At 45.5% G+C, this 25,238-nt stretch overlaps 3 protein-coding genes across 8 annotated transcripts in view; all 3 read right to left on the bottom strand.

Moving 5' to 3' along the window:
* Positions 1-1,451: 1,451 nt before the first annotated feature.
* On the bottom strand, positions 1,452-16,350 carry rras (RAS related). Of its 3 annotated transcripts, XM_026166273.2 has the most exons (7): positions 15,981-16,288; positions 15,736-15,906; positions 14,532-14,619; positions 11,120-11,222; positions 9,548-9,656; positions 4,151-4,269; positions 1,452-2,511 (listed from the first exon to the last, which is right to left on the bottom strand). In XM_026166273.2, exons 2-7 carry the CDS (start codon positions 15,820-15,822, stop codon positions 2,427-2,429), a joined length of 591 nt encoding a protein of 196 aa, XP_026022058.1. In that variant the 5' UTR covers positions 15,823-15,906; positions 15,981-16,288; the 3' UTR covers positions 1,452-2,426. The 3 variants fall into 3 exon arrangements, with proteins under 3 accessions (XP_026022058.1, XP_080156767.1, XP_026022059.1); XM_080300641.1 differs by having other exon boundaries at positions 15,736-16,350; XM_026166274.2 differs by lacking the exons at positions 15,736-15,906; positions 15,981-16,288 and adding an exon at positions 14,977-15,146.
* A 667-nt stretch (positions 16,351-17,017) lies between these two features.
* On the bottom strand, positions 17,018-20,754 carry LOC113021493 (uncharacterized). Of its 2 annotated transcripts, none has more exons than XM_026166250.2 (5): positions 20,617-20,754; positions 20,376-20,535; positions 19,761-19,920; positions 19,077-19,200; positions 17,018-18,197 (listed from the first exon to the last, which is right to left on the bottom strand). In XM_026166250.2, exons 2-5 carry the CDS (start codon positions 20,466-20,468, stop codon positions 17,423-17,425), a joined length of 1,152 nt encoding a protein of 383 aa, XP_026022035.2. In that variant the 5' UTR covers positions 20,469-20,535; positions 20,617-20,754; the 3' UTR covers positions 17,018-17,422. The 2 variants fall into 2 exon arrangements, with proteins under 2 accessions (XP_026022035.2, XP_026022036.2); XM_026166251.2 differs by having other exon boundaries at positions 20,376-20,470; positions 20,617-20,686.
* A 2,351-nt stretch (positions 20,755-23,105) lies between these two features.
* The window catches only part of ap2a1 (adaptor related protein complex 2 subunit alpha 1), a 37,820-nt gene continuing 35,687 nt past the window's right edge, over positions 23,106-25,238 (bottom strand). For all 3 annotated transcript variants that reach the window (XM_080300637.1, XM_080300638.1, XM_080300639.1), the window contains 2 exons: positions 25,074-25,208; positions 23,106-24,966 (listed from right to left, as the gene is read on the bottom strand). In XM_080300637.1, the coding sequence (XP_080156763.1) occupies positions 24,889-24,966; positions 25,074-25,208 (213 nt within the window). In that variant the 3' untranslated portion in view covers positions 23,106-24,888. The remainder of the gene's footprint in view (positions 24,967-25,073; positions 25,209-25,238) is intronic.

The following is a 25,238-nucleotide window of genomic DNA, read 5'->3' as shown; positions in this document are numbered from 1 at the left end:
TACATTTCACACCAGAGCCTCAACTCTCGCGGCCCGGTACCAGTCCGTGGCCCGGGGGTTGGGCAGCGCTGGTCTAAGGAGCTTGGAGGGAAAAGCGTCTGGACTTCTTTAAGTTGCTTGAAGACATTTCACCTCTCATCCAAGAAGCTTCTTCAGTTCTAAGGTCAAATGGTGGAAAGTCCCAAATTTAAGCCCTATGAGAGTGTCCCCCCAAGAGGGACAAAGGACCCCTTAATGATCCTCTTCAGGAATCTCACTGAACCTGAAAAGAAAGTGTTAGACAAAGGACTTAATTTTGCCATTTCTCCTCAACAGTTGCCCATAGTGGACCTCATCACAGCCACAGAAACCACCACAAGGATTAATAAATGATCACAAACAGAAACAGAGCTGAAAGTTTCAGCCTCCCTCCCCAGTGCTAAAGTCCCTCCATGTAACCTCACAATACAAGAGAAGAAGGCCATCGCTTCCCTGAGCAAAGACCACAACATCACCATATTACCAGCTGGCAAGGGAAGGTGCACTGTTGTTCCAAACACAACAGATTACCACACAAAGATCACTACACTCCTCAGTGACAACAATACCTCAGACAGAAACTGGTTCATCACAAAGACAAAACGCCAAAACACAGACTCAACAATGTGGTGTATGCTGTACAGTGCAGCGAGGAATGCCCAGACCTCTACATCAGAGAGACCAAACAGCCACTTCACAAGCGCATGGCACAACACAGAAGAGCCACCTCCACAGGACAAGACTCAGCATCCATCTGCATCTAAAGGTCAAAGGTCACTCTTTGAGGATGCCAATGTTCACATTTTGGACAGAGAGGACAGATGGTTTGAAAGAGGAGTGAAAGAAGCATCTATGTCCACTGTGAGCGACCATCTTTGAACAGAGGCGGGGTTTTACGACACCAACTCTCTGCCATCTATAATCCAGTTTTGAGATCCTTCCCAGACGCCTTAACGCCCACTGGGCCATCTGACCTCAGGAATTCGCATGATAAGGTGGGGCCAGGTTTCACAATGAACACACCCGAAACTCTGGCTGATTGGGACCCACACCCAGTTTCACACCTTGGCTCAGGCGATTAGAGGATCATCAGGGGGTCCTTTGTCCCTCTGTGGGGGGAAACTCCCACTAGGTTTATATCTGGGACTCTCCACCATTTGACCTTAGAACTGAAGAAGCTTCTCGGATGAGAGGTGAAACGTCTTCAAGCAACTTAAAGAAGTCCAGACGCTTTTCTTTTCAAGCTCCTTAGATTACAATGACCTGGATGAGCACCTTCACAGACACACTGCTACTGTTGTGTGTCAGCACACAGACACAACAGTTCGTAGATGGTGGTGTAAATTCTCTGAAATTCATAGACTGACAGTAAAAGGTGACACAACAAAGTTTACAGTGAGACATTTATGAGAAAAGACAAAAGAAAAATAAAGTTCAGATAAATGTTTTAATAGTTTATAAAAGTGACTTAATTCAATATATTTTCGGGTTCTGTTCAGTATCTTAACTGTTCTTAGGACATCAAGCTTCTCGCCACCTGGAGACCCACGAAGTTGTGACCACACCCTTCCAGTATATGGACAGGTTCTTCTGTAGCACTTTCTACTACACTGGAGCACTCAAAACGCTTATACTGCATTTTCACAATTACGATGATAAAGTAGAGAAATACAAAGAAAAAGTACAAAACCCCCCAAATACATAGTATAGAGTACCACGATGCAACGATGCAGCCATCGCACAACACATGGCCAATACTGTCATTTGATCAGGATCTTAAATGACATGTTATTCATGGATGTATTCAATATTGTTCGTCTTTTGAGACTGACTCCAGCTTCTGCTATGATTCTTCTTTTTGTCTTGAATAATAATACTTCTTTGGAGCTCTCCTGCCCCTTTGCAGGAGGGCATGGAAAATGGCATCGCTTTGGCCCTTACGACTTAACATACGAAGCCATGCTAAGGGGAAAATCAGCACTTGTCCATTTATGACATGCTAATTTTTGCACATAGCACATTTAATGTCATTTCTTCAGACAGTTATGGATGCCGTGGTGTTGCAGATGCTGGTATCTGGATTTGTTTAAAATAGCATCACTGAAGAGTGAATTATATACTACATTTTTTGGTGATATTTCTATTTGTGGACACAAATTATGATTTGTGTTGTAACGTTATTATTAATCTGCGTCACAAGTGCCGCCCTGCTGCTGATCACACCTCTTCCTTTCAGTTCTCTACTTAAAATTAAACCAAATTAAATGTTGCTTTTAACAAAAGTGCAAATGTAATCATCTGGAAAGAAACTGATCCACCTTCTCTCTTGCGCACATACACACTCATATGTACACACAAAAACACCTTTCTGCAGAGGAATGAGGCTTTGGTATTCGTAATAATAGTGCTTAAAGGATGACACAGGGACAGCCACGACTTTTCTCCTTCCCTGTGTGATGAGTTGGAGGAGGGCTCTCCATCTCCTGAAACTGTCTGTAAAGCAGGAGAACAGATAAAGGGATTAATCATCCTCACACTTTGCTCCTATTCACAGAGGCGATTCAGTATCAACCATATATGATGCTGGCTTGAATAATGTAAGAAAAATTCTTGGTCACAAAATCCAACGATGTATCTGTTGTCACAGGTTTTGACACAATTTGTTAGCTTTGGTTATAAAATGCCATGCCAACATTTGCCCAGTGCCAAAATATGAATACTAAACCCAAGTTGGTAATGGTGCTGTAATACAGTGTTTCCCAGGCTTTAGAGGCACAGTTCATATTTCACATTAGAAAAATCCCGCAGCACTCCACTAAACAGAAATGTCAAAAAGCATACGGATCATTCTTCCACCAAATATAGCAGAACTGGCTCGGTTTGTCCCAGTATACCTTTGTTGCTTCCTTCTGACCACTGACCACTAGGGCCTTCATCTGGGTCGCGTTTTCTCCAGGACCAGGTCAGACTGAACACTTTTTCTTTTTAAATTTATCTATTGCTGTTATGCGCTGCATAGTCTCACAGCATGACTGTTATTTAAGTTCTTCTTTGTCCTCTTCTGTTTTACTTAGTTGGCAACACATTTATTAAAGCAGGTGGTTGTACTGCCCTCTAGTGGAAGAGAATGTCATTGCTACCCGTTACGCACGCCGGTGGCTTCGGTGTGCCGTGTTAGATTATCTGGTTCCACCTGATTAGTCCTGGGAAACACTGCTGTAATAAGAGTGACCACTACTTCCTACAGCATAGTCACCGATTATTTTTATGATTAGTCAACTAATCAGATCATCATCCATTGGACGTAAAAGTACAGCTTATTGCACCAGCAGCATCTGCTCTTATATAACTATCATTAGCTTACAGCTTTAAGTGTTTCAGGTGCTAACTAAAAATAAAGACAAGATGATAGTTTATTGAATTTAAATGAAATTTGCAGATTGTTTCGGTGAAGTTTAATAAACTCCTTGCTATCTAAAATATAACAGGACACCGGAGTAAATTCTGGAGCATCTCACACTTCTGATAATCAGCTGTCTGCTTGACGTTTATTCAGCTGTGTAAAAACTATAACTTTAATCTCAGCCAAACCGATTCACTCAGGAACAAATAAAATACTGAAAAAAGCCAAACAATAACATTTTAAGTTATCCAAGTGACTCATATATCATGTTTAACCTGAGTAGCAAAAGACGGCGGTGGGTTTGAAAACGATTTGCCGGGAGTCCGGTGTTCTCACGGCTCTAGTTAGCCTCGCCCCCGGCTAGCTATCGAGCTAGTGGGTAACAGACGTCTCCGAAAACGTCGGAGCGCTTTTGAAAATATGTGGTGTCTTGATAAACTGAGCAGATATTTGAGGTTTACACAGCTACATTCCTGCCTGAAAATATGTTAAACGTTTATTTTGTGACCCAGAAAGAATAATAAGAGTAATATTAAAACTAACTAGCTGCCGCCATTGTTGGAAACTGAGCTGTACATGCAGTGCTGCCATCTTCTGTTTCAGTCCGTTATTACACTCTTAAATCCTGCTACTTATTCCTGCGTCTTTTGTGATCTTACAAAGCTTCAAACGACGCTAGTCCCAGCAGGGACGTGAACTAAAACAAACTCTCATAAATAAGGACTGTACCTAATAATATGCACAAGCTCCAAGAAGGCTTCATCAACATTGAAGCGATTCTTCGCCGAGGCCTCCATGTAGTGGATCCTGTTCTCTCTGGCAAACGCCTGTGCGTCCTCCTTGGGTATCTGCAGACACAATAAACAATATCACGTCTGAGATCCAGTGCTGTTCTTGTCATCCTGTAAAAATATGCAGAAAACTTGTCACTGTTGTCACTTTGTCCTGAAAAAAATGAAGGTAAGGAATCTCAACAAGCAGAAGACTTAAAAATCCTGTGGGACAAGACAAAAAACCCAAAACACTGGGGACACTGAGGTCAAGGTCACAGATTCTGAGATTTTTAGTAGATACACCTGTTGGAAGTATCTGAACAGAGGGGTGGGTTTTAAATCAAATCAAATCAAATCACTTTTATTGTCACATCACATGTGCAGGTACATTGGTACAGCACATGTGAGTGAAATTCTTGTGTGCGAGCTTCACAAGCAACAGAGTTGTGCAAAATACAATAATGTAAACAAGCAAAATACAAGAATGGCTACATCTGAAACTAATAAATATATGTACAATATATAATAGTATATGCATTTCTGGATGTGTATACTAAATATTTTTCTACGTGTGTGTGTGTGTGTGTGTGTGTGTGTGTGTGTGTGTGTGTGTGTGTGTGTGTGTGTGTACACATACTTTACAAATTAAATAGAGTAAACAATAAATAAAATATATAAAAATATACAGAGTTGAGACATGTGCAAAACAGTGGCATTAAATGGTAAATGGCCTGTATTTATATAGCGCTTTACTAGTCCCTAAGGACCCCAAAGCGCTTTACATATCCAGTCATCCACCCATTCACACATACATTCACACACTGGTGATGGCAGCTACATTGTAGCCACAGCCACCCTGGGGCGCACTGACAGAGGCGAGGCTGCCGGACACTGGCGCCACCGGGCCCTCTGACCACCACCAGTAGGCAACGGGTGAAGTGTCTTGCCCAAGGACACAACGACCAAGACTGTCCAAGCCGGGGCTCGAACCAGCAACCTTCCGATTACAAGGTGAACTCCCAACTCTTGAGCCACGATTGCCCTGTACAGTATGGAGTGCATAATGTTAAAGTTCCAGTAGTGAAGCTGAGGTGTCTATGACGTGTTCAGCAGTCTGATGGCCTGATGGAAGAAGCTGTCTCTCAGTCTGCTGGTACGGGACCGGATGCTGCAGAACCTCCTTCCTGATGGAAGTAGTCTGAACAGTTTATGGCTGGGGTGACTGGAGTCCTTGATGATCCTCCCCGCTTTCCTCAGGCACCGCTTCCTGTAGATGTCTTGGAGGGAGGGAAGCTCACCTCCAATTATCCGTTCAGAGCACCGCACTACTCGCTGGAGAGCTTTGCAGTTGTAGGCGGTGCTGTTGCCATACCAGGTGGTGATGCATCCAGTGAGGATGCTCTCAATGGCACAGTGATAGAAGGTCCTGAGGATGCGGGGGCTCATGCCGAATCTTTTCAGTCTCCTGAGAAAGAAGAGGCGCTGCTGCGCCTTCTTCACTGTTTTGTTTGTGTGTACTGACCACGTAAGATCCTCAGCCAGATGTACTCCAAGGAACCGGAAGCTGCTCACTCTCTCCACAGCAGCGCCGTTGATGGTGATGGGGGTGTGTACTTCTCTGCACCTCCGGAAGTCCACTATCAACTCCTTTGTCTTTGCGACGTTGAGGGTGAGATGGTTGTCTTGACACCAGTGGGTCAGGGCGCTGACCTCCTCCCTGTAAGCCGTCTCATCACCGTTGGTGATAAGACCCACCACTGTAGTGTCGTCCACAAACTTCACAATGATGTTGGAGTTGTTAGTGGCTGTGCAGTCGTAGGTGTAGAGTGAGTACAGGAGAGGGCTCAGTACACACCCCTGTGGAGCACCAGTGTTCAGTGTGATGGGGGATGAGGTGATGCTGCCCAGTCTGACCACTTGGCGTCTGTCAGACAGGAAGCTAAGGATCCAGCTGCAGAGGGAGCTGCTCAGTCCTAGATCCTGCAGTTTCCTGTCCAGCTTCGAGGGAACGATGGTATTGAATGCTGAGCTGTAATCTACAAACAGCATCCTCACATACGTGTCTCTCTTCTCCAGGTGTGACAGGGCAGTGTGTAGTGTCAGGGCTATGGCATCATCAGTGGACCTGTTGTGGCGGTATGCAAACTGTAGAGGGTCCAGTGAGTCGGGTAGTGCAGAGCAGATGAAGTCCCTGACCAGCTTCTCGAAGCATTTGCTTACGATGGGGGTCAGGGCTACAGGTCGCCAGTCGTTCAATGAGGAGATGGTGGAGGATTTGGGTACAGGGACGATGGTGGCCATTTTGAAGCAGGCTGGGACTACAGACAGAGAGAGGGAAAGGTTGAAGATGTGCGTGAACACTCCAGCCAGCTGAGCCGCGCATGACCTGAGGACGCGGCCGGGAATCCCGTCCGGACCAGTAGCTTTGCGTGCGTTCACCTTCCTGAAGCACCTCCGCACATCCTCCTCAGACACAGTGTGCGCACTGACGTCATCCGCGGCGCGCACACTGTCCGGTCTCATGGTGTTCGCCGTGTCGAATCTAGCGTAGAATACGTTTAGATCCTCACACAGAGAGGCCGTGGTCTGCGGTGTGCTGGTAATAATCGATTCATCGATTAAAATCGATTCTGGCTTGGATAACGTGATATCGATTCACATGGCGCTGTTGCCTCCTGTGAGATTCCTGACACCCCTCCCCCACCCATCACCTTCACTCAATACCAGGTTGAGATGCAAATGAGGAGACTTCACTCAGGCAAGTCTGCTGGACCAGACGGAGTGAGTCCCCTCGTCCTCAAGACCTGTGCCCCCCAGCTGTGTGGAGTCTTTCATAAACTGTTTATGCTGACTCTGAGTCTGCAGAGGGTCCCAGTGATGTGGAAGACATCATGCCTCGTCCCTGTACCAAAGACGCCACGTCCCAGTGGCCCCCAGGATTACAGGCCCGTGGCACTGACCTCCCACATCATGAAGACCCTGGAAAGGCTCATCCTGGACCAGCTGCGACCCATAGTAAGACCACATCTGGATCCCCTTCAGTTCGCTTATCAGCCTCGTCTCGGAACAGAGGACGCCATCATCTACCTGCTCAATCGTGTCTACACCCATCTGGACCAGCCGGCGAGCACTGTGAGGGTCATGTTTTTTGACTTTTCCAGTGCTTTCAACACCATCAGGCCGACCCTCCTGGGTGATAAGTTAGCAGCGATGCAGGTGGATGCTTCTCTGGTGTCCTGGATTGTTGATTACCTGACAGGAAGACCACAATATGTACGTCTCCCACAGTGTGTGTCTGACAAGGTGATCAGCAACACAGGGGCACCACAGGGGACTGTCCTCTCCCCCTTCCTCTTCACCCTCTACACCACAGACTTCAGCCACTGCACAGAGACCTCCATCTTCAGAAGTTTTCTGATGACTCTGCGGTGGTTGGATGCATCAGCAGGGATGATGAGACAGAGTACCGGGCTGTGGTCGACTCCTTTGTCACGTGGTGTGAGCAGAATCATCTTTTTCAGCTATTTATTTATGAGTGACGTATGTATGTATGTATGTATATATATGTATATATTGTACTATTCTTAGTTAGTGTATTGTCTGTCTTGTCTTAATGTTGGTTTATAATGGAGCACTGTAACAAAAAATAATTTCCCCCAGGGATCAATAAAGTATTCTGATTCTGATTCTGATTAAGATCCTGAATCGATTTTTTTATATAAATGTATTTTGCCCTAAACGCCAGAATCTCAGGTGAAACCTCACAAAATTTCAACAACCACCAAACATTTAAAACAGTAAATGAGAGCAGCAACACGGCCTCTGCACAAAGATGTAAACACAAAGCGTGGACCCACCGATGGATCAGAATCAGTCAGATGTGGCTTTCTCACCCGACGGCACGGACACGGTCGGGGCTGAAAGCCGACAGCTCGCTGATTCTGATGTTTCGGCGGCTCCACGCTTTGTGTTCACGCCCTTTTTGCGCCGATTCTACAGCTGTTAGTTTTATCTCTCTAAACAATATTGAGTAAACCAGCAGCAAAAGAAGATCCAAACTACGCTTCACGTAAACATCGTCATGAATTCACTCTGACTTTTGCTGTTTTGCTTCCAAAAAAAAAAAAAAAAAAAAAAAAAAAAAAAAAAAAAAATCACACTTCACGCACAGCTCCCTCTCTCTCTCCCCCTCTCTCTCTCTCTCTCTCTCTCTCTCGTTTTCGGAGACGTCTGTTACCCACTAGCTCGATAGCTAGCCGGGGGCTAGGTCACTAGAGCCGTGAGAACACCGGACTCCCGGCAAATCGTTTTCAAACCCACCGCCGTCTTTCGCTACTCAGGTTAAACATGATATATGAGTCACTTAGATAAATTAACAATGTTATTGTTTGGCTTTTTTCAGTGTTTTATTTGTTCCTGAGTAAATCGGTTTGGCTGAGATTAAAGTTATAGTTTTTACACAGCTGAATAAACTCAAGCAGACAGCTGATTATCAGAAGTGTGAGATGCTCCAGAATTTACTCCGGTGTCCTGTTATAGTTTAGATAGCAAGGAGTTTATTAAACTTCACTGAAACAATCTGCAAACTTCATTAAAATTTAATAAACTATCATCTTGTCTTTATTTTTAGTTAGCACAGACCTTAAACACTTAAAGCTGTAAGCTAATGATAGTTATATAAGAGCAGATGCTGCTGGTGCAATAAGCTGTAGTTTTACGTCCAGTGGATGATGATCTGATTAGTCGACTATCAAAATGTTTGCGGCAGCCCTAGCTCCCTGCATTTATTTTTTAAATAATTCTGTTGAAGCATGGTCTGACTTTCATTGGTTAACATTCATCGAATTTGTATTTATTTGTACTTTTGTCAGATTAACGTTATTTCTGTGAGCATTATGAGTTTTTCTTTCATTGACTGAAGGGTCCCAACAGTTTTGTCCACGTCTGTACGTTGTTGAGCTGTGGTTTTCCAGTCCTTTCAGGACCTGTCTCTGAACCAGTGGTCCAATTATTAATAGAGTAAATGGACTGGCATCTGTATTTTCCAATCTTCCTCTATATTATTTTTAGTAATTTGGGGTGCAGGTTCATCTGTCACAGGCACACGTTAACTGTCAGATTACAGGAATTGGAACCTTGGACATTTGATAAGTGGATGCCTGGAGCTCCTGAGTTACAGGAGTTGATTCTGCTTGTATAATAATTTGTGGAATAAATGAGACTAAGCCAGAAAAGTTGTTTATAAACTGCAGATATCTCCTAAACTGTTGAGATTCCAGAACTTCCCTTCTGCAGTAGATCTGGAATAGAAGAAAAATGACATTATAGAGGAGTATCGGTTATTGTTAGTTACCACTCTTTGCTGTTCCAGGTCTGCCTTGTTTCCAACCAGCACCATGGGAAAATCATCTCTGTCTTTCACTCTCAGGATCTGGGTGTGGAACTTCTGGACTTCATGATAGCTGAGAGTTGGAAGGACAGAAATCATTACCAGTCACAGATTAAAATAGCCCTTCATATCCATTTTAATAGTTCCAGACAAAGTCTTCCTTATTCCTTATATATTAACATACTGTGTTGTTAAATAGTCTGTTTTTGTTACTGTGTGGTTGTTCCTGGTTCAACCCTCGGCTGAAGCTGAAAAAGATTCATTACCAAACAGCAGAGGCTACGGTGAGTTTCTTCTGAAGTGTTGGACTTACAGATGCAGCTTTTCACTTCTAATTAAGTACTTGAAGCACTTTCTATTACAAGTCATATAACATTCACACACACTGTGACGCACTGGCGGCAACTGTGTGCACCATCTGCTCAAAGATACTTTGACATGCAGGCTGGAGGGCTCCACGCCCCCCTGTACTGCAGTGTAGTGTGCAGGTGCTCTGAGAGTAAATGGGCAAAAGATAACACAGGACCAGATTATTACAAAAAGGTTACATTTGTGTCTTTCTTGTCCATAATTGAGTTTCAGATGAATAAAATGTGGCATCACACTCTAAAGTTGTGGTTCTCTCCTCCTCCTGAGAATGGGGACAGTCTTTTATATGAAGTAATACATTAGAAACCAAAAGCTGGACCATAAGAGTGCCCAGGAGGAAAAGCACCCAAAACAGAAGAAAAAAGATGAAGTGAAACCTGACCCAGGAACAACTTACTAATGGAAACCAGGACCTTTCTGTACACAAGAATTGGTTTCACAGAGCTGGACTTGTCATGTTATACATCCTTCTCTAAGGAAATATTACTAGAAATGAAACTGCATCTACACAGGAACCAGCCTGCTCATCGCACATCACTTTGAAGATGATGACTGGTTGAAGAGATTCCAGGTTCCAGTTGAGCCTCTAAGATATTTCCTACCAGGTCACATCTCAATCAATGGTATTCAGTGGTCTTCAGTCTGGGTCCCACAGCCCCAGACTCACTAACAGCTGCGTACCCTGGGCCATGGTCTCAGTTACCCTCATGTTTCAGGCCAACCACAGACGGACTCTATGCAGACCAAGTCTTTCCTTTGTGCTACCTCCAACCAAGCACTTTGCTCTCCAACATGTCCCTTTCTGTTGTTGGCTATATATTTCTCTAGACTGTATATACGTCTTTTTGTTGCGCTTTATTCCTGATATCTCTACTATTTTTTTTTCCACTCCAGGCGCGTGGCCCCGGCGGGCGCGTGGCCCCGGCGGGCGCGTGGCCCCGGTGGGCGCGTGGCCCCGGTGGGCGCATGGCGCACCCATAATTTCTTTGTACATGTACAATGACAATAAAAGGCTATTCTATTCTTAATGCTGACTCGCAGTCACTTCAGTCACTTGCTTCCTGTGGTCTCTAGCTGCCACATCGCTACATCGTGTGTACATAGCTTTAGAGTATAACTTTATAGCACTCTATACAAGCGACATACAAACAAACATCACACACGTACCTGCCACGGTCATTGAGTGCAAACACCAGTAAAAAGCCTTCTCCAGACCGCATGTACTGCTCCCTCATCGCACCAAACTCCTCCTGACCTGCTGTATCCAAGACTGATGCACACAGAGACATGATCACATATACACATAAATACAAAACATACATAGTATTCACAGACATACACTATATTATTGCCAAAAGTATTCACTCACCCATCCAAATCATTGGTACAATCACTTCTACAGCCTCAGGTGTATAAAACCCAACATGCTGAGCACTTCTACGGACACTTTGTGAAAGGATGGGTTGCTCTCAGGAGTTCACTGAATTTCACCGTGATTTAAGCACTTTGAAGCAACTGTTGTATAGATAACTGGCGCTATAGAAAAGACATTGAACTGAACTGCAGTGGTGAAATTTTCTGGCTGCTAAATGTTCTACAGTGACGTGGTATTATAGTGTGATGGCTGCAGTTACAGCCACACGTGGGAATATCTGCCAAACAGTGTAGAGGCTTACACGTAACACTACACCTACACTTTTCTTTCTTTAAATACAGGATTTAATTTACAGGATAATAAAGAATTTGTTTTGATTTAGAACTAATGTACATACAGAACACTGCATTCTAAAACAAGTGTGCACAGTCTAGTTTACACTGTTGTGTCTTTATGATTTAATCTGTCTTTGTTTGCTCAGTTACCTCAGCTGCTCCCAGTCCCTCAGTGATGAGCTAATAGGTGGAAAATGGTAAATGGCCTGCATTTGTATAGCGCTTTTCTAGTCCCTAAGGACCCCAAAGCGCTTCACACTACATTCAGTCATTCACCCATTCACACACACATTCACACACTGGTGATGGCAGCTACATTGTAGCCACAGCCGCCCTGGGGCGCACTGACAGAGGCGAGGCTGCCGGACACTGGCGCCACCGGGCCCTCTGACCACCACCAGTAGGCCAACACGGGGTTAGTATCTTGCCCAAGGATATTTGACATGCAGCCAGGATGCAGCCTGGGATCGAACCACCGACCTTCTGATTAGTGGCTGACCTGCTCTGCCACCTGAGCTACAGCCACCACCAGGGGCGGAAAAGGGGCGGAGCAAGCCTATATGGAGACCTGCAAATTGGGCCATACCACAACTCTGGATCATGGGGGGGATGGGATTTGTTATGTTAGTTTCAGTTGGGTATTTGTGTGTTCTACCCCTTTTTGCGTTTTGTGGGCTGATCAGCCACTATTTAAGTTTCACCTGTGTCTCATTTAGGAAGGTCAGCAACTCACACAAAGTGGTGAGTCAGAGCAGGGTCAGCAGATGAGGCCCAACTGCTACAGACCTCCAAACTTCATGTGGCCTTCAGATTAGCTCAAGAACAGCACATACAGAGCTTCATGGAACGCATCCAAGCCTTACATCACCAAGCACATTACAAAACGTGGGATGCAGTGGTATTAAAGCACGCCACTACTGGACTCTAGAGCAGTGGAGACATGTTCTCTGCAATGACTAATCTGGCAAACGTATGAATAAGTCCTGGTTTGGTGGTTACCAGGAGAGCATTACTTAGACTGCATTGTGCCACATGCAAAGTTCGGTGGACTATAGTGTAGGGTTGTTTTTAGAAGCTGGGCTCAGCCCCTTCGTTCCAGTGATCTTAATCCTTCAGCATACCAAGACATTTTGGACAACTTCATGCTCGCAACTTTGTGGGAACAGGTGACAATGGCCCCTCCCAGGGCTGTGCGACATGACCAAAATCTCATATCCCGATATAAAACCTCCATCGTCCCGGTAACGATATAAATCACAAAAAAATAATATTTTCTGTAAATTCTGTGAATCTCGGGTAGGTGAAGTGTTTCCAGCTGGGCGCCGTGTACCCGGAGTCGATGCATGAAACGACACATTTTTAGACACAGGTTGTAACGGCCGCCGTTTTCTTTGTATTTATTACACGGCGTGCTGCGGGGAAAAGCCTGTTCTAACGTTTGAGTCTAAGGTTTACTTTTTAGCACCTGGCGGCTCTTTTTTACTTCTCATCCATAAACACTCTGCATACTTTTTCACGTGATTCCGTTTATTTTGAAAAGTCTCAACAGGATCTTGAGCTTTATTGTGAAAGGTTTATGTGGAAAATAAACAAGCGGACATGCGATGGTTTTACCGTCGTTGTTGCTAACGACAACGCATAAAAACAGGCGCTTGTCCGTCCGTAGTGTGGTTATATTAAATATAAGAGAGAGAAAATTAATAATAACTACAGTGACCATCAGAACCATGAATATTGCCGTAAACAGTTTATTTTGCGACACCACGAAACAAACGATAGCGTAAAATGAAACGATAGATGTTTTTATATCGTCAGATATATATCGTCATATCGAACAGCCCTAGCCCCTCCCCATTCCAAGATGACTATGCACCAGTCACAAAGCAAGTTATTGCATTACACGGATGGAAGAACGTGACTGGCCTGCAAAGAGTCCTGACCTCAATGCGAGGGAACACCTTTGGGATGAATTAGCAGAGACTGTGAGCCAACATCAGTGTCTGACCTCACAAATGTGCTTCAGGAGCAACGGTCAAAGATTCCCATGAACACACTCCTAACCCTTGTGGAAAGCCTTCCTGTAGCCGCTAACGGTGAGCCGACATCATATTAAAGCCATGGATTAGGAATAGGATGTCACCCAACTTCGTACACATATGTAGACAGACTAGCAAATAATTTTGCTAATATAGTGTACACATGTCTTGATGCACGCTCAATCATCCAGGTAAATAAGTCTGAAAAGGTTGATTCTGTTCATCTGGATGTTTTCAGTGTGAGAAACGTTTCGTCATCATCCAGCTGACGGCAGGTTTCCAACCTTATAAACACCTGGATGAAAACCACCACTGAAAACGTCCAGATGAACAGAATCAACCTTTTCCAAATATAGTGTATACATGGTGACCTGTACTGCTAACAGAACATCTGTAACATTAAGCTGAAGTTTCACTTGTTCTGTGTCATAAAAATCACCCACTAAGGAAACAAGTGTTTTTCTTAGTGGTTTCACTAAAACCGATTCTCTACTGTTGCATTCACCAAAAAAAATCACTAAACTGTATCAATTAGGGTAAGTGTGATGTTTGTGAAGGGTGAGGAAGAGTCTTACAAACAGCACCTCTGCTGCGTCTGATGATTCACAAATAAGTGGTGAAAGAACAGCGTGGCCCAGCACACCACCCTGACAGCACCAGCCCACTAACAAGTCCTAACAAGGGAAATGAAACATCCAGAGAGCAAACACACTGCCTGTATCACATCACAATGTAACACACCCTTTGTTTTCACGCAAAGCTTTTTCCAAACCCTGCAATTACTCTGACACTGTGTGAATTAGGACATGTATATCTCCAGTGTAATGTCTTACTGTCAAGCCGGGTCTCCTTTCCATCCACGGTACAGATCTTGGTGTAGGAGTCTTCAATGGTGGGGTCGTAGTCGGACACAAAGTACGACTGTGGAACACACTCCGAGTTATTAACATCAACACTACACTGTGAACAGCTTGGCTTGTTTTACACCTCTCATAACCAAGCCTAGTGCCTAACAGGCATTTATTTATATTACTCACAGCTGGCGAGAACAAAAGTGACGCAGCAAAAATGATGAAAAGTGCCCAGAGAATTATTACGTTTAGACTGAATATGTAACCACGTCAGTACTTCTCCTTCAGTGTTCTATAATCCACTATTTACTGCTACAGTGCTCAGTGACTGTACTACAGCCGTTCATTAGGCAGCCAGTTTAATGCAGACCTTTCTGTGTTAAACAGAGTGCAACAAAAGCTTGCCCGAGGTAATGAAGAAACTTACCATACAGTGTGGAAGCACCGACTCAGAACGGAACAATTCCCAGCGACACATTAACAGAACCGGGGTGGAAGGTACCCAACTTACTGAAGTGCACTGCTAACATGTTTAGAGTTTAAGTATTTAAAAATATTTCAAATGGAAATCTACTGTCACACTATACTGTGTTTCATAGATAACCCCTGTTTCTTTCTCCACCTACTCTCCTGTATGATCAGGAACTGAGCAACCTAAACTTGGCACTCCTGCTCAACTTTGTCCCTGGAGGTTGTGACATCACGATGTTCCCCAGCAGTCATCTAACAGTAACCTGTCGTTTATACCCAGGAAAGTTTACATCCTTCTGTTTCCTCCCTCAGTACATCAGTTTACCAACACCAGGCTAAACACTGTTGCAGCAGTCAAGCATCATCAAGTATAGATACACAAGTTAAATATGAGCAGCTGGGCCGAGGTGGTTTCAGATGCGTAACTAAGCTCTTGACTGCTTTTATTGTGATTCTAACAATGAATGACTTCATCTGGAGGGAGAAGCCTGCTGGTGTTTGTTTTAGTTTGACTGCTGCTCAACAGCTGAATAAGACTTTAGTGGTGAACCATTAACCAACAGCTCATCTGTTCCAAATGCAGGTCACTTGTTGAACCTTGACAAGGTTGAGTTCGCTCAATAACGACCCACCAGTGGATCGACCACCAGTGGATCGACGCATTAACCTACAGACAGGTCCACAGTGTGTTCTACACGTGTCGTGGAGTCAGTACCTGGATGAACTGGATGGTAAGGGCGCTCTTTCCCACTCCTCCTCCCCCCACAACCACCAGTTTGAATCTTTCCTCGTCTCCACTCATTTTCAGTCCGGACCAGAACCTCTCCGAGCTCACCGCAGGACCTCAGGGGCGCGTTAAATCCCGGTCTCGCAGCAAGCCTGCTAACTGTAAGGAGACACCAACATGGACGGTTTTCAAAACTGAAGTTTGGTGTGCGAACGACGGACTCGGGGCCACACCTGTAAAGCAAAGTCCTGACGGAGTCCCACTGTCCACGCAGCACAATAACACGCACCGACGGGTCTGCTTTGAGTTGGGCCTTACAGCGGGACTGTAGCAGATCGCCGTCGCCTTTTCTTTTCTTCTTTCGCCTCTTTTCTCGTCGGCCTCCAGTCAGCTTCTGGGCGGAACTGCTTCCTCTTTTCTCTTTCCTCAAGAAACTACAGCAGCAACTACATCACACTGATGTCAGAGGCGGCGGTGACTTTCCCCACGCGAGGACAAACACACGGCAGCCTTCGCCTGCTTCAAATTAAAAACTACTCTGAAACTAATCTTTCGGGTGTCAGCTTCCTTATTCGGTCACCGGAGCATCCGTGACATCATCATTCCTACGGACGTGCCCGTGCAGCGTGAGAACTTACGACACTGATTAAACGGATGTGAAACTTTGTACAAGATGTTATTCGCCCTTTGAAACGGAACCAAACTGCTTTAATAACACAATGAAGCGTCTGAAATTCCAGCGTGGAATACTTCAGAAATCCCGAAGGTGTGTTACGGCAAAGTAAACACGCAGTGAAGTGATACTGCTGCAGCCTCACAATGAAAACGGCCTGAAGCAAAGCAGCAACACAACTAAATAGGACATGCTCAATGGTTGCAGTGTTGTTAAAGATGCACAAAGAAGCAACAGCTGAGGTAAAGACCTGGCAGGAAACGGATTTGCACTATGTTAGTTCGCCCAGTCATTTGTGAGCCTCTCAAAGTGGGAACTTGTATAAAAGTGGATGCAGTTCCTGTTCACACTACACTTTTGTTAAAGCCCTCGAATGCAAGCTGAAAGTCTGCCCTTTATCCACATACTTGCTTTTAAACCCACTGTGGTCCGATCTGCTTTGACACGAATATTTGTCCAAATAGTTTTTTAGCAAACCTCCAGTCTTGGCTCACTGTGGCACTTCAAAGCACTGCATGCTTGTGTTTCTATGCAACCCTCTGCTTACTGGGTGGAGAGGCTGGCGAGTCCCTTCACACTGAGAAACAGGCAAACACACATGGTTAAAATGTCCTCTTTATTCGTCAGTAAATACATTACAAACCATTGTGGCAAAAGCCTTTCAACAACTACATTTAAAAACAACAGAAACAGGGATCGCTGTGCAATGATAAACAACAATATGATAAACACAACAATATGATAAACAACAATATGATAAACACAACAATATGATAAACAACAATATGATAAACACAACAATATGATAAACAACAATATGATAAACAACAATATGATAAACGGGTGCTTTTTGTCTTTTCAGCTCATTTAGATTCAACTCTGCAACAAATAAATAAATAAATAGACATTGGTTCTTTCACTACACGTGCACATCAGCTGTGTAGTTTGGTTTCTTCTGACAAACATGCACAGATAACTCCTTCCACCTGCTTCCTTGTATCCTCAGCACCTGTAAGGCAGTGCGGGCTGTCCCATCTGCACAGAGTGCACAAAAACACCTCCTAGCAGTATCCTTTCCCCCCAACCCAGCAGCTTGTTGAGAGTGACGCTGAAAGGTGAGAGCAGGCCCTTTTCCTTGACCTCAGCTCTGCTGTGCTGGCTGACAGAGAGACGCTGCTTCCTGTGGATAGCCTCTGCCTGCCTGTAGGAGTCAGGGTAACTCTTCACCTCGGCGCGCTCGCCAGTCTTCCTGCTCTCGACCATTTTTTCTTGTTGCCTCTCGTTTGCTGTGGAGGAAGGGCATATTCCCAAAGGGGTCAAAGAGAGGGTAAGGCTTTTACGTTTCTCTAAGAGAGAAGCAGAGCCTGATGGGAGTTGTAGTTGGGTGGCCTTTAGCGTTGGGTTGATGGGCTCACAGGGACGGGAAGCTGAAACCTCCGATGGTTTCTGCACAGGCTGCAGGTCACGACGGGGAGGCAACTCAGGAGTCCGCAGTTGCTGCTGCTTGTTGTCAGCGCTCTCTGACAGCCAGCGTCTCTGCTGGGCTTTGTCTTTGTGCTGAGCTGAGTCTGCGGTGACGCTCTTAGCTTGACAGTTACTGTTCTGACTGCTGTGAGAGAGGTTCACACTGTCGTTAGCAGGTGGCAGGCAACTGGCCAGCTGCTGGATGAGGAGGTCGTGGCCACGCGACTTTTGGCTCAGAGCACCCTGCAAGTGCTGCAGCTGACCCAGGAAGTTGAAGTTTGGGGAAATGGAGGGCCGGCGCTCTTTCACAAACCTTATAAGGGGACAGAAAGGATGTGGGTTATTGTTGCTAGTATTTCACACGTCACACTGAGTCTAGGTAGTACTCTGCAATGAGCTACAGGGACAGTTACCACAGTATTACAGGCTGTACGACAATAAACAGGAATAACAGGTGAATAGATGCTCATTGGAGTGTACTGAATGTCTCGATAATGCTTATATAGAGTGCATACATACACTAACTGAGAGGTTTAGCAAGTGTTCAAGCTGCTATAATGTCTTGTAACTTCACAAAGCCTTCTTGTTATTGATCAGGACTGACTACATCTGCTCGTTTCCTCTGACAAGCCTAAATGCATCGAGACTCAGAACAGTGGGACAAAGGAGATCTGTCAAGATTAAGACAGGTGCAGATTTACACAGCTGGGAAGGAAACAACTGCAGCCTGCAAGATAAACATTTCCAACAACTGCATGTAAATACTTTGTTAAGGCAGGAATATCTGGATCCTCTGATGTATATCAAAATATAGGTCTTTGAGAGGAGAAGTCCTAAAACATGACTTATGTATACTGGTTCCTTTAGAAAGGTGTGCATCCATTGTTCTCTGGAGTTGTTGACTGTTGTAGATAAAAGTGTGAATACCATGTGCTGTGGACTGTTTAGAGAAAGTCTTTCATGGGTAAAAGTCTCCAACTGTCAAGACCACAAATACTTAAACTCATAAGCAGAGTTAACTTCATTTCACCAGAGTGGTGAAAGTGCCAGAAAACCTCTGATAGCTGTAAGTTAAACAACTCATGCTCAGCTTTAGAAAGGAAATCAATAAGGCTTCTTCAGTGTTCTTATGTTATTTGACAAAGTCGAGCTCAGTCCCCTCTGCAGGATGAATTTGTGCTACTAGCCATACCTGTAAGCATGGTCCAGGTCCATTTCCAGACTGTACATGACATAGGCAACAGCCAGAGCTGGGGAGCGGGAGATTCCTGCTGCACAGTGCACCAGCACCGAAGCCCCCGACGACATGGCTACGTCTGAACACACAGTGCATAGTGACAGTCAGCCGAGCGGGACACAGAGCTGCTGTATTGGCTAAAGCTAACCACACTGCAAATTACATTTTTGAAAACAAAAATTCAATAATAAATATTTAAAAATTGAGGAGGCCCCGGGGCAGACCCAGGACACGCTGGAGAGATTATATCTCTCGGCTGGCCTGGGAACGCCTTGGTGTTCCCCCGGATAAGCTGGAGGAGGTGGCTGGGGAGAGGGAGGTCTGGGCCTCTTTGCTTAGGCTGCTGCCCCCGCGACCCGGCCCCGGATAAAGTGGATGAAGATGGATGGATGAAAATAAATCTAAAAAAACAACGTCATGACTTGTGCATGAGGGTTCATAGCCTGCAGCTTCTATCGTATTGCCACTGCTAACTCAACCGACTGCATAGAGCCGTGAATGCAAATGTCTTGCACTGTCACAGAAGTAAAGCATTGTTCAAACACAATGATGACAACATGGTGAGTGTTTAGTGATCATGTGCATTAGAAATCTGAGGTAATCTTGTTCAATTGCTGTAATGTGAGAGTGAGGCCTTACCAATGAAATGCAGAGCCTGTGGGATCCAGGGCAGCAGGTTATCCCACAGAGAGTCATCAATAGGAATGCGGAGATACCTGGAACCAGGCAGGAAGGAGGGCTGGGGGCTACAGCGACTCACACTCAGCACATAGGAGATACCCAGCGAGGCCAGCTGGTCCTACACACACACACACACACGCTTTGTTTCTGCTGTACAAGAGTTCACAGTGAAACTTGGCTGTCTGTGCTCTACCTCACATATAAACTGTGATCGTCTCTGTGTACATATTAATGTTGGTAATTGTTTAGAGCACTTTTAACTTTATACTTCACTATTTTTTTATTTGTTACAAATTAAAGAATCACTCAAAGTGCTCAAGAAAAATATTTCACACGTAATTTGTGAAATATTTGAATTGTTTAAAAATAAGGTAATATAATAATATTGCACATGAAGTAATGATCTGCTCAGTAGGCAACAGATTTACGTGAGCATGCGCAGCTGTAAGTTCATGTTATTTAATGTCCACATCAGCCACGCGTGTGCTGCTGTGCTGTGTGAGAGCATTGCACAGGAGCTGTTATTGCGACATTATTATGTCTTTGATAGCGACAGCACGGGTCCTCTCCTACCTGCGTCACGTCGCTCTCTGCTCCGAGGTAGAGCTGCGGTAGGATGACGGACAGCGGGGGCCGCTCCATCTCTCTGTCCCGAGACAAGACCATACCTGCAGCACCACAGGCGACACCCGTAGGAAAGAATTCCGCTGCGTGAAACGTCCTGTGACCAGTTCTTAGAAGACAAACATTCAAACAGTGTGCGTTTCCTCTTTTGCACGACGGTGCATCCGTGCTGTATCCACGCCGTACTTACTGAGGTGTCAGCTGCTGCGCTGCAGCGAGGTCCTCCTTCCTCCTCACTGTGTTCCTCACACTGGATTCTCAACGATGAGCTCATCAACTTTCCAACAATAGATCTGGACTGGATGATGTCATTTTCAGCCAATCACTGCGCCGCCGCACTTTCACACGCGCAGACGCAGCTGTCCGTGGGGCCGCCTCAGCAGTACAGACACCAGTGTGAGTGCTGCAGCACATGACGTTCACTCCAGTCACATCTGGCCTGTGTACTTACTGCAGTAGCGGCTTTGACCTCCTGTTTGTGTTACTGCTGCTGTAGTGGAGCAACCGTGACCCACATGATGTCCCTGAGGATGAACAAAGTATCCTGACAGTGCAACATCTCACTGCACATGAGACTGAGAGGCTTTGATGGCGGATAACCAGCCGAGGTTTGCCTGTCCGCATGCTGCTAACTGCTCCCCCTCTGGTGTTAACCTGCATTCTTCTACTCTTTACCACCTTTCTATGCTAATTTAAACCATGCGGATTGGTTTGCAGCATTTGATGGTTCTGCACAGCATCTTAGCTGTTCCTGGTCTGCACTCTGTGCCCTGAAGATGTGCAGGTTCCTAATACTACTAAGACCTAAGATCTCCTCACGTTGTGAAAGGTATCCCAGCTTGCATCCTATTACTACACTGAACCGTCTCTGGAGCATCCTTTGCACAACCAGCCTGAAACGTGGATCCTGTTGACAGCCTCCGTGCTGTAGATCTACCTTTTCTAGCTACTGATAAGATTTCTTGATGTCAGGCACTTCTCCCGTCTGTCATCATCTTCATCGTGATTGCCCTGCAAGATACTCGGGTACTTGTAGCTGTCCTGTATACCCACTTACTTTTGCTTCTGGCAACTCTAATCCTCCAGCCTGGATCCCATTTCCTTGCTTTGCCGAACATTTCTGCACGTAGACCCAGGGTAAGTAAGTTACTGCTGTTAATGAGCTCGATGTCAAACATGTACAGAGTAGGTTTATCAGCTCTTTGGGGTGACCTCTCAGTAACCAGGAAACGGGCAGACCATCACAGACCCCTCACACCCTGGACACAGACTCTTTGACCTGCTGGCAGACGGTGCAGAAGCCTGCAGACCAGGACCCCCCGACACAGGAAGTTTCTTTCCCCTCACCATCTCCCTCCTAAACAGTTAAACTGTCACACTGCTAGACTGCAACTGCACTTAATGCAGACTCCGTGGTATTCATTTCTGTAATCCTGTATATTTGCGTGTGTACACCGTGTCGTTTACATATTGTTTTACATTGTTGTGCTTGAGAGACACCATCGATCAGAACCAAACTCCTTGTGTTTGCGCATACACCTGGCCAATAATCGTGATTGTGTGATGAGGGGACTGACACCTTTGCAGAATAGCAGTTACGGGTGACTTGTGGAACTTTCTACCATCGACAGGAGAGGTTCAAGGTGAAAATCACTGCTGACCAAAATCGATGCAAAAGCTTCTCTCACATCTGCCAAAAAATAAAAAGAATAAATATGTTGATCCCCAAGAATTTAGGGAAAACATTCCTGAGGACTGAGACAATCACACAAATGCCCTGGTTCCTTCTCCATGGCTTGGGTATGGCTTCAGTCTCAGGGATGAGTCTGGCTACAAAGCCCACTGCCTTCTCACTCAGAAATCCCTCTACCTCCATATGGATTTGGACCAGTTGGCTTTCCACCCAGACTTCTTGCTTACTCTGGACGTCCATTCATGAGCTGCTCCTCATGAACGGAGGAAGATGATGGAAGTAATCCCCAAAAGTTGATTCTGTTCATCTGGACGCTTTCAGTGGAGAAACGTTTCATCATCATCATCATCATCAGGTGGCTTCTTCAGTCTCAGCTGACTGCAGGTTTCAACCTTAGAAACGGGACATTTGCACAATGACTGAAACCAGCCCACTGAACAATGTGAGCTCAGTTCCTTTGCATGTTAATGATCAAGGAACTGAGCTCACAGCCAGAATCAGCTGTTGGGGATTTACTTAGCTGGATGAATGAGCATGAAGAAGATGAAGTAATCCTTCCGTTTTCTTGACATTTCCATCATGTCTGCAATCAGTGTATAAAGATACGTCCTTCTCTCCCACCTCAGTGTCCAGTCTCATACAGCCGTCAGTACTTTGTCCCATCTCTGCATGTGCACTGTTGGCCAGCAGCACCACAGGTGATTGTTGATTGGCTGCAGCTCAGGCAGGTAGATCAGGTGATCTCATCATCACTTTAATCCCACTCCAGTCTGAATCCCAGGTTGCTTTCTGATGCAGAGTGTGAATGCTAGAGAGCGTTCAGGCGTTTAAAAAACAAAACAAGCTGATCTGCATGTTACATCAGGACCCTCCCCATTTATCCGGGCATGTGCAGACACTAGCAGTGCACTGGCTTGTGGCCCCCTGTGCCTGGCTGCCATTCATATAGGAAGACTGTGTCAGTGTGACGAGACAGGAAGCATCAGTTTGGATATATATGGCATAATTTTACTTCACATTTTTTCATTACAGAGTAAATCTTGTAATCTAACACAGGTATTGGACAGGTTCCTAACACCAATATATGAGGCTGCATTAGCTAGTGGATACTGCATAGACACGCACACAAACTCATGTACACACACGCACAGAATGACAAAATCACTACGTTTTCCACTACAAAGTTCTATGTCCTGTGATTGCTGCGCAGCCACAGAAGATTATGTGACCATGTATTAGAAATGTCTGCAGGCTCTTTTTCTTACCTGGTTACACACACACACACGCGCACACACACACACACACACACGCACACACACACACACACACGCGCACACACACGCGCACACACACGCGCACACATGCACACCAGTTGTGTTGGACATCTGGGTGTCTAACATTCTGTACTCCGGGAACATCAGTGCTGATTATGACACAACAGCCAGGACGAGTTGTGGATAAATTTCAGATCCACAGCTGGATATGAGCAACTTCTGAATATCAGCTGTTTGTGTAAACACCAGATTTATTCTGTAACGTTAGGCTGACCAGACTGAAATCTGTGTCGCAGCTGGGATGTTGCTAGGTGTGTAGAGAGCTTCTCTGTCCCAGCACAAACTTTGGGATCCACGAGGTAAATTTGATGCAACCATGTATGTTTACTTCAATCCCAATTAAGGCGGTGCATTTCTCTGGAGAATAAAACAAAAGAAAGCCAAAGCGGCACGGCTGCAGCAGCCCACACCACAGTCCCTGTTTGGACTGGTCTTATCCATAAGCCCACCGTTGCACGGCGCTTCTTCAGCGGTGGGGAGACAGGTAGCCAGTTCTGTCTTGGAAAACTAAAGCGTGGTGTTCAAACACCTTTTGAAAAAGATTTGGTCTCATCTGTGGGGGCGTGATTTTACTTTGAGACGAGCTTTGAAAAAACAAGCTTCAGTCGTACAGGAGTCAAATGAAAACTGTGCACACCTGGCAGGCTGCTGGCCTCCCCAAGCTTTCAATCAAAACCTGAACCACGTTCAAGGCGATGGATGGGTCGCTGCTGGTCTGGTCACCGATTATCTGCAGTCTTCACTTTGTTCACGATGGATGAAATGATCAGCATCTAAACAAGCTGATGGGAATGTCTGGGAAGCATTCAATTCATTTACCGACACATAAGTTCAATGAGAACATTGTGTGTGGAAAACGAACGGGGGAGGAATCGGAGGGGAGGAGCCTGTGCCTCAAAGGCCATCCCCAACACTTCAAGTGCTTCTTCAGGGGGAATGCAAGACCAGCTCACTGCCAGGTCCCACAGGCTCAAGCAGAGGTTGGCAGGTGAGCCATTAGCAGGGTCTTCAAGGAATGTCCTATAAACGAATCGATGTCTCACACACAGCATTACTACGTCACACAGTCTGTATGGAGCAGAATGAGACCCCAGCCACAACCGTGGGACACACACACACACACACACACACACACACACACACACACACACACACACACACACACACACACACACACACAGGTAAACCAACAAAAACAATAATGTAGCATTATGTTAATAAACAAGTAGAGGATGAACTAGAATCAGAATGTGGAACAGGAAGAATGACATTAATATTGCTGCTGCTGGCAGCGGCTGCTTTTCCCTTATGTAGGTTACACTCTTGGTTTTTTACTCTGATTCTCTGTTGGAGGAAGGAGGGCAGGTGCGGTGGGTCTGAGGGAGAGGTCGCTGGTGGGGATGGTAGGAGTACTGGTCACATGGAGGCGTGGACTCTAGAACTGTTGGGCCAGCAGCTCACAGAGACGCTTTGACACAGTGTCTTTGCTGCAGCGCAGAGTCAGACGGTACATCTGCACACAGGAAGAGACACAGAGTGAGCAAACAACAGGGAAGCACGGACCCAAGCGTCGCAGCCAGCAGTGCTTCTCACTTAGACGAGACTCGGGACCCTCTGTACCTGTGCCTGTGCGTTCGGTTCCAGTCTCAGCAGGCAGCCAATTTGCTGGCCCTTGGTCTGGATCACTCCAGCGCACACATAATTCTCTGGGTTGGGATCAACGTTGTCCAGCAGGGCCGTTCCCAGTCCCAGAAGCTACACAAACATCAGCAAACACAAAGAATC

The sequence above is a fragment of the Astatotilapia calliptera genome, chromosome 4 (assembly GCF_964374335.1).
Source record: "Astatotilapia calliptera chromosome 4, fAstCal68.1, whole genome shotgun sequence".
Lineage (NCBI taxonomy): Eukaryota > Metazoa > Chordata > Actinopteri > Cichliformes > Cichlidae > Astatotilapia > Astatotilapia calliptera.
This window is presented reverse-complemented; position numbering and strand designations above follow the sequence as displayed.

What these genes read in the sequence shown, in the direction of transcription:
- rras (XM_080300641.1), bottom strand. Translation starts at nt 15,822, where the DNA reads ATGAGTGGAGACGAGGAAAGATTCAAACTGGTGGTTGTGGGGGGAGGA. An exon ending in GCACTCAATGACCGTGGCAG is followed by an intron (nt 9,657 to 11,119) that starts GTACGTGTGTGA and finishes TCCAACTCTCAG; the next exon opens with CTATCATGAAGTCCAGAAGT. An exon ending in ACCTGGAACAGCAAAGAGTG is followed by an intron (nt 4,270 to 9,547) that starts GTAACTAACAAT and finishes TTGTGTCTGCAG; the next exon opens with ATACCCAAGGAGGACGCACA.
- LOC113021493 (XM_026166250.2), bottom strand. Translation starts at nt 20,468, where the DNA reads ATGGTCTTGTCTCGGGACAGAGAGATGGAGCGGCCCCCGCTGTCCGTC. An exon ending in CAGAGAGCGACGTGACGCAG is followed by an intron (nt 19,921 to 20,375) that starts GTAGGAGAGGAC and finishes GTGTGTGTGTAG; the next exon opens with GACCAGCTGGCCTCGCTGGG. An exon ending in ACAGGCTCTGCATTTCATTG is followed by an intron (nt 19,201 to 19,760) that starts GTAAGGCCTCAC and finishes CTGTGTGTTCAG; the next exon opens with ACGTAGCCATGTCGTCGGGG.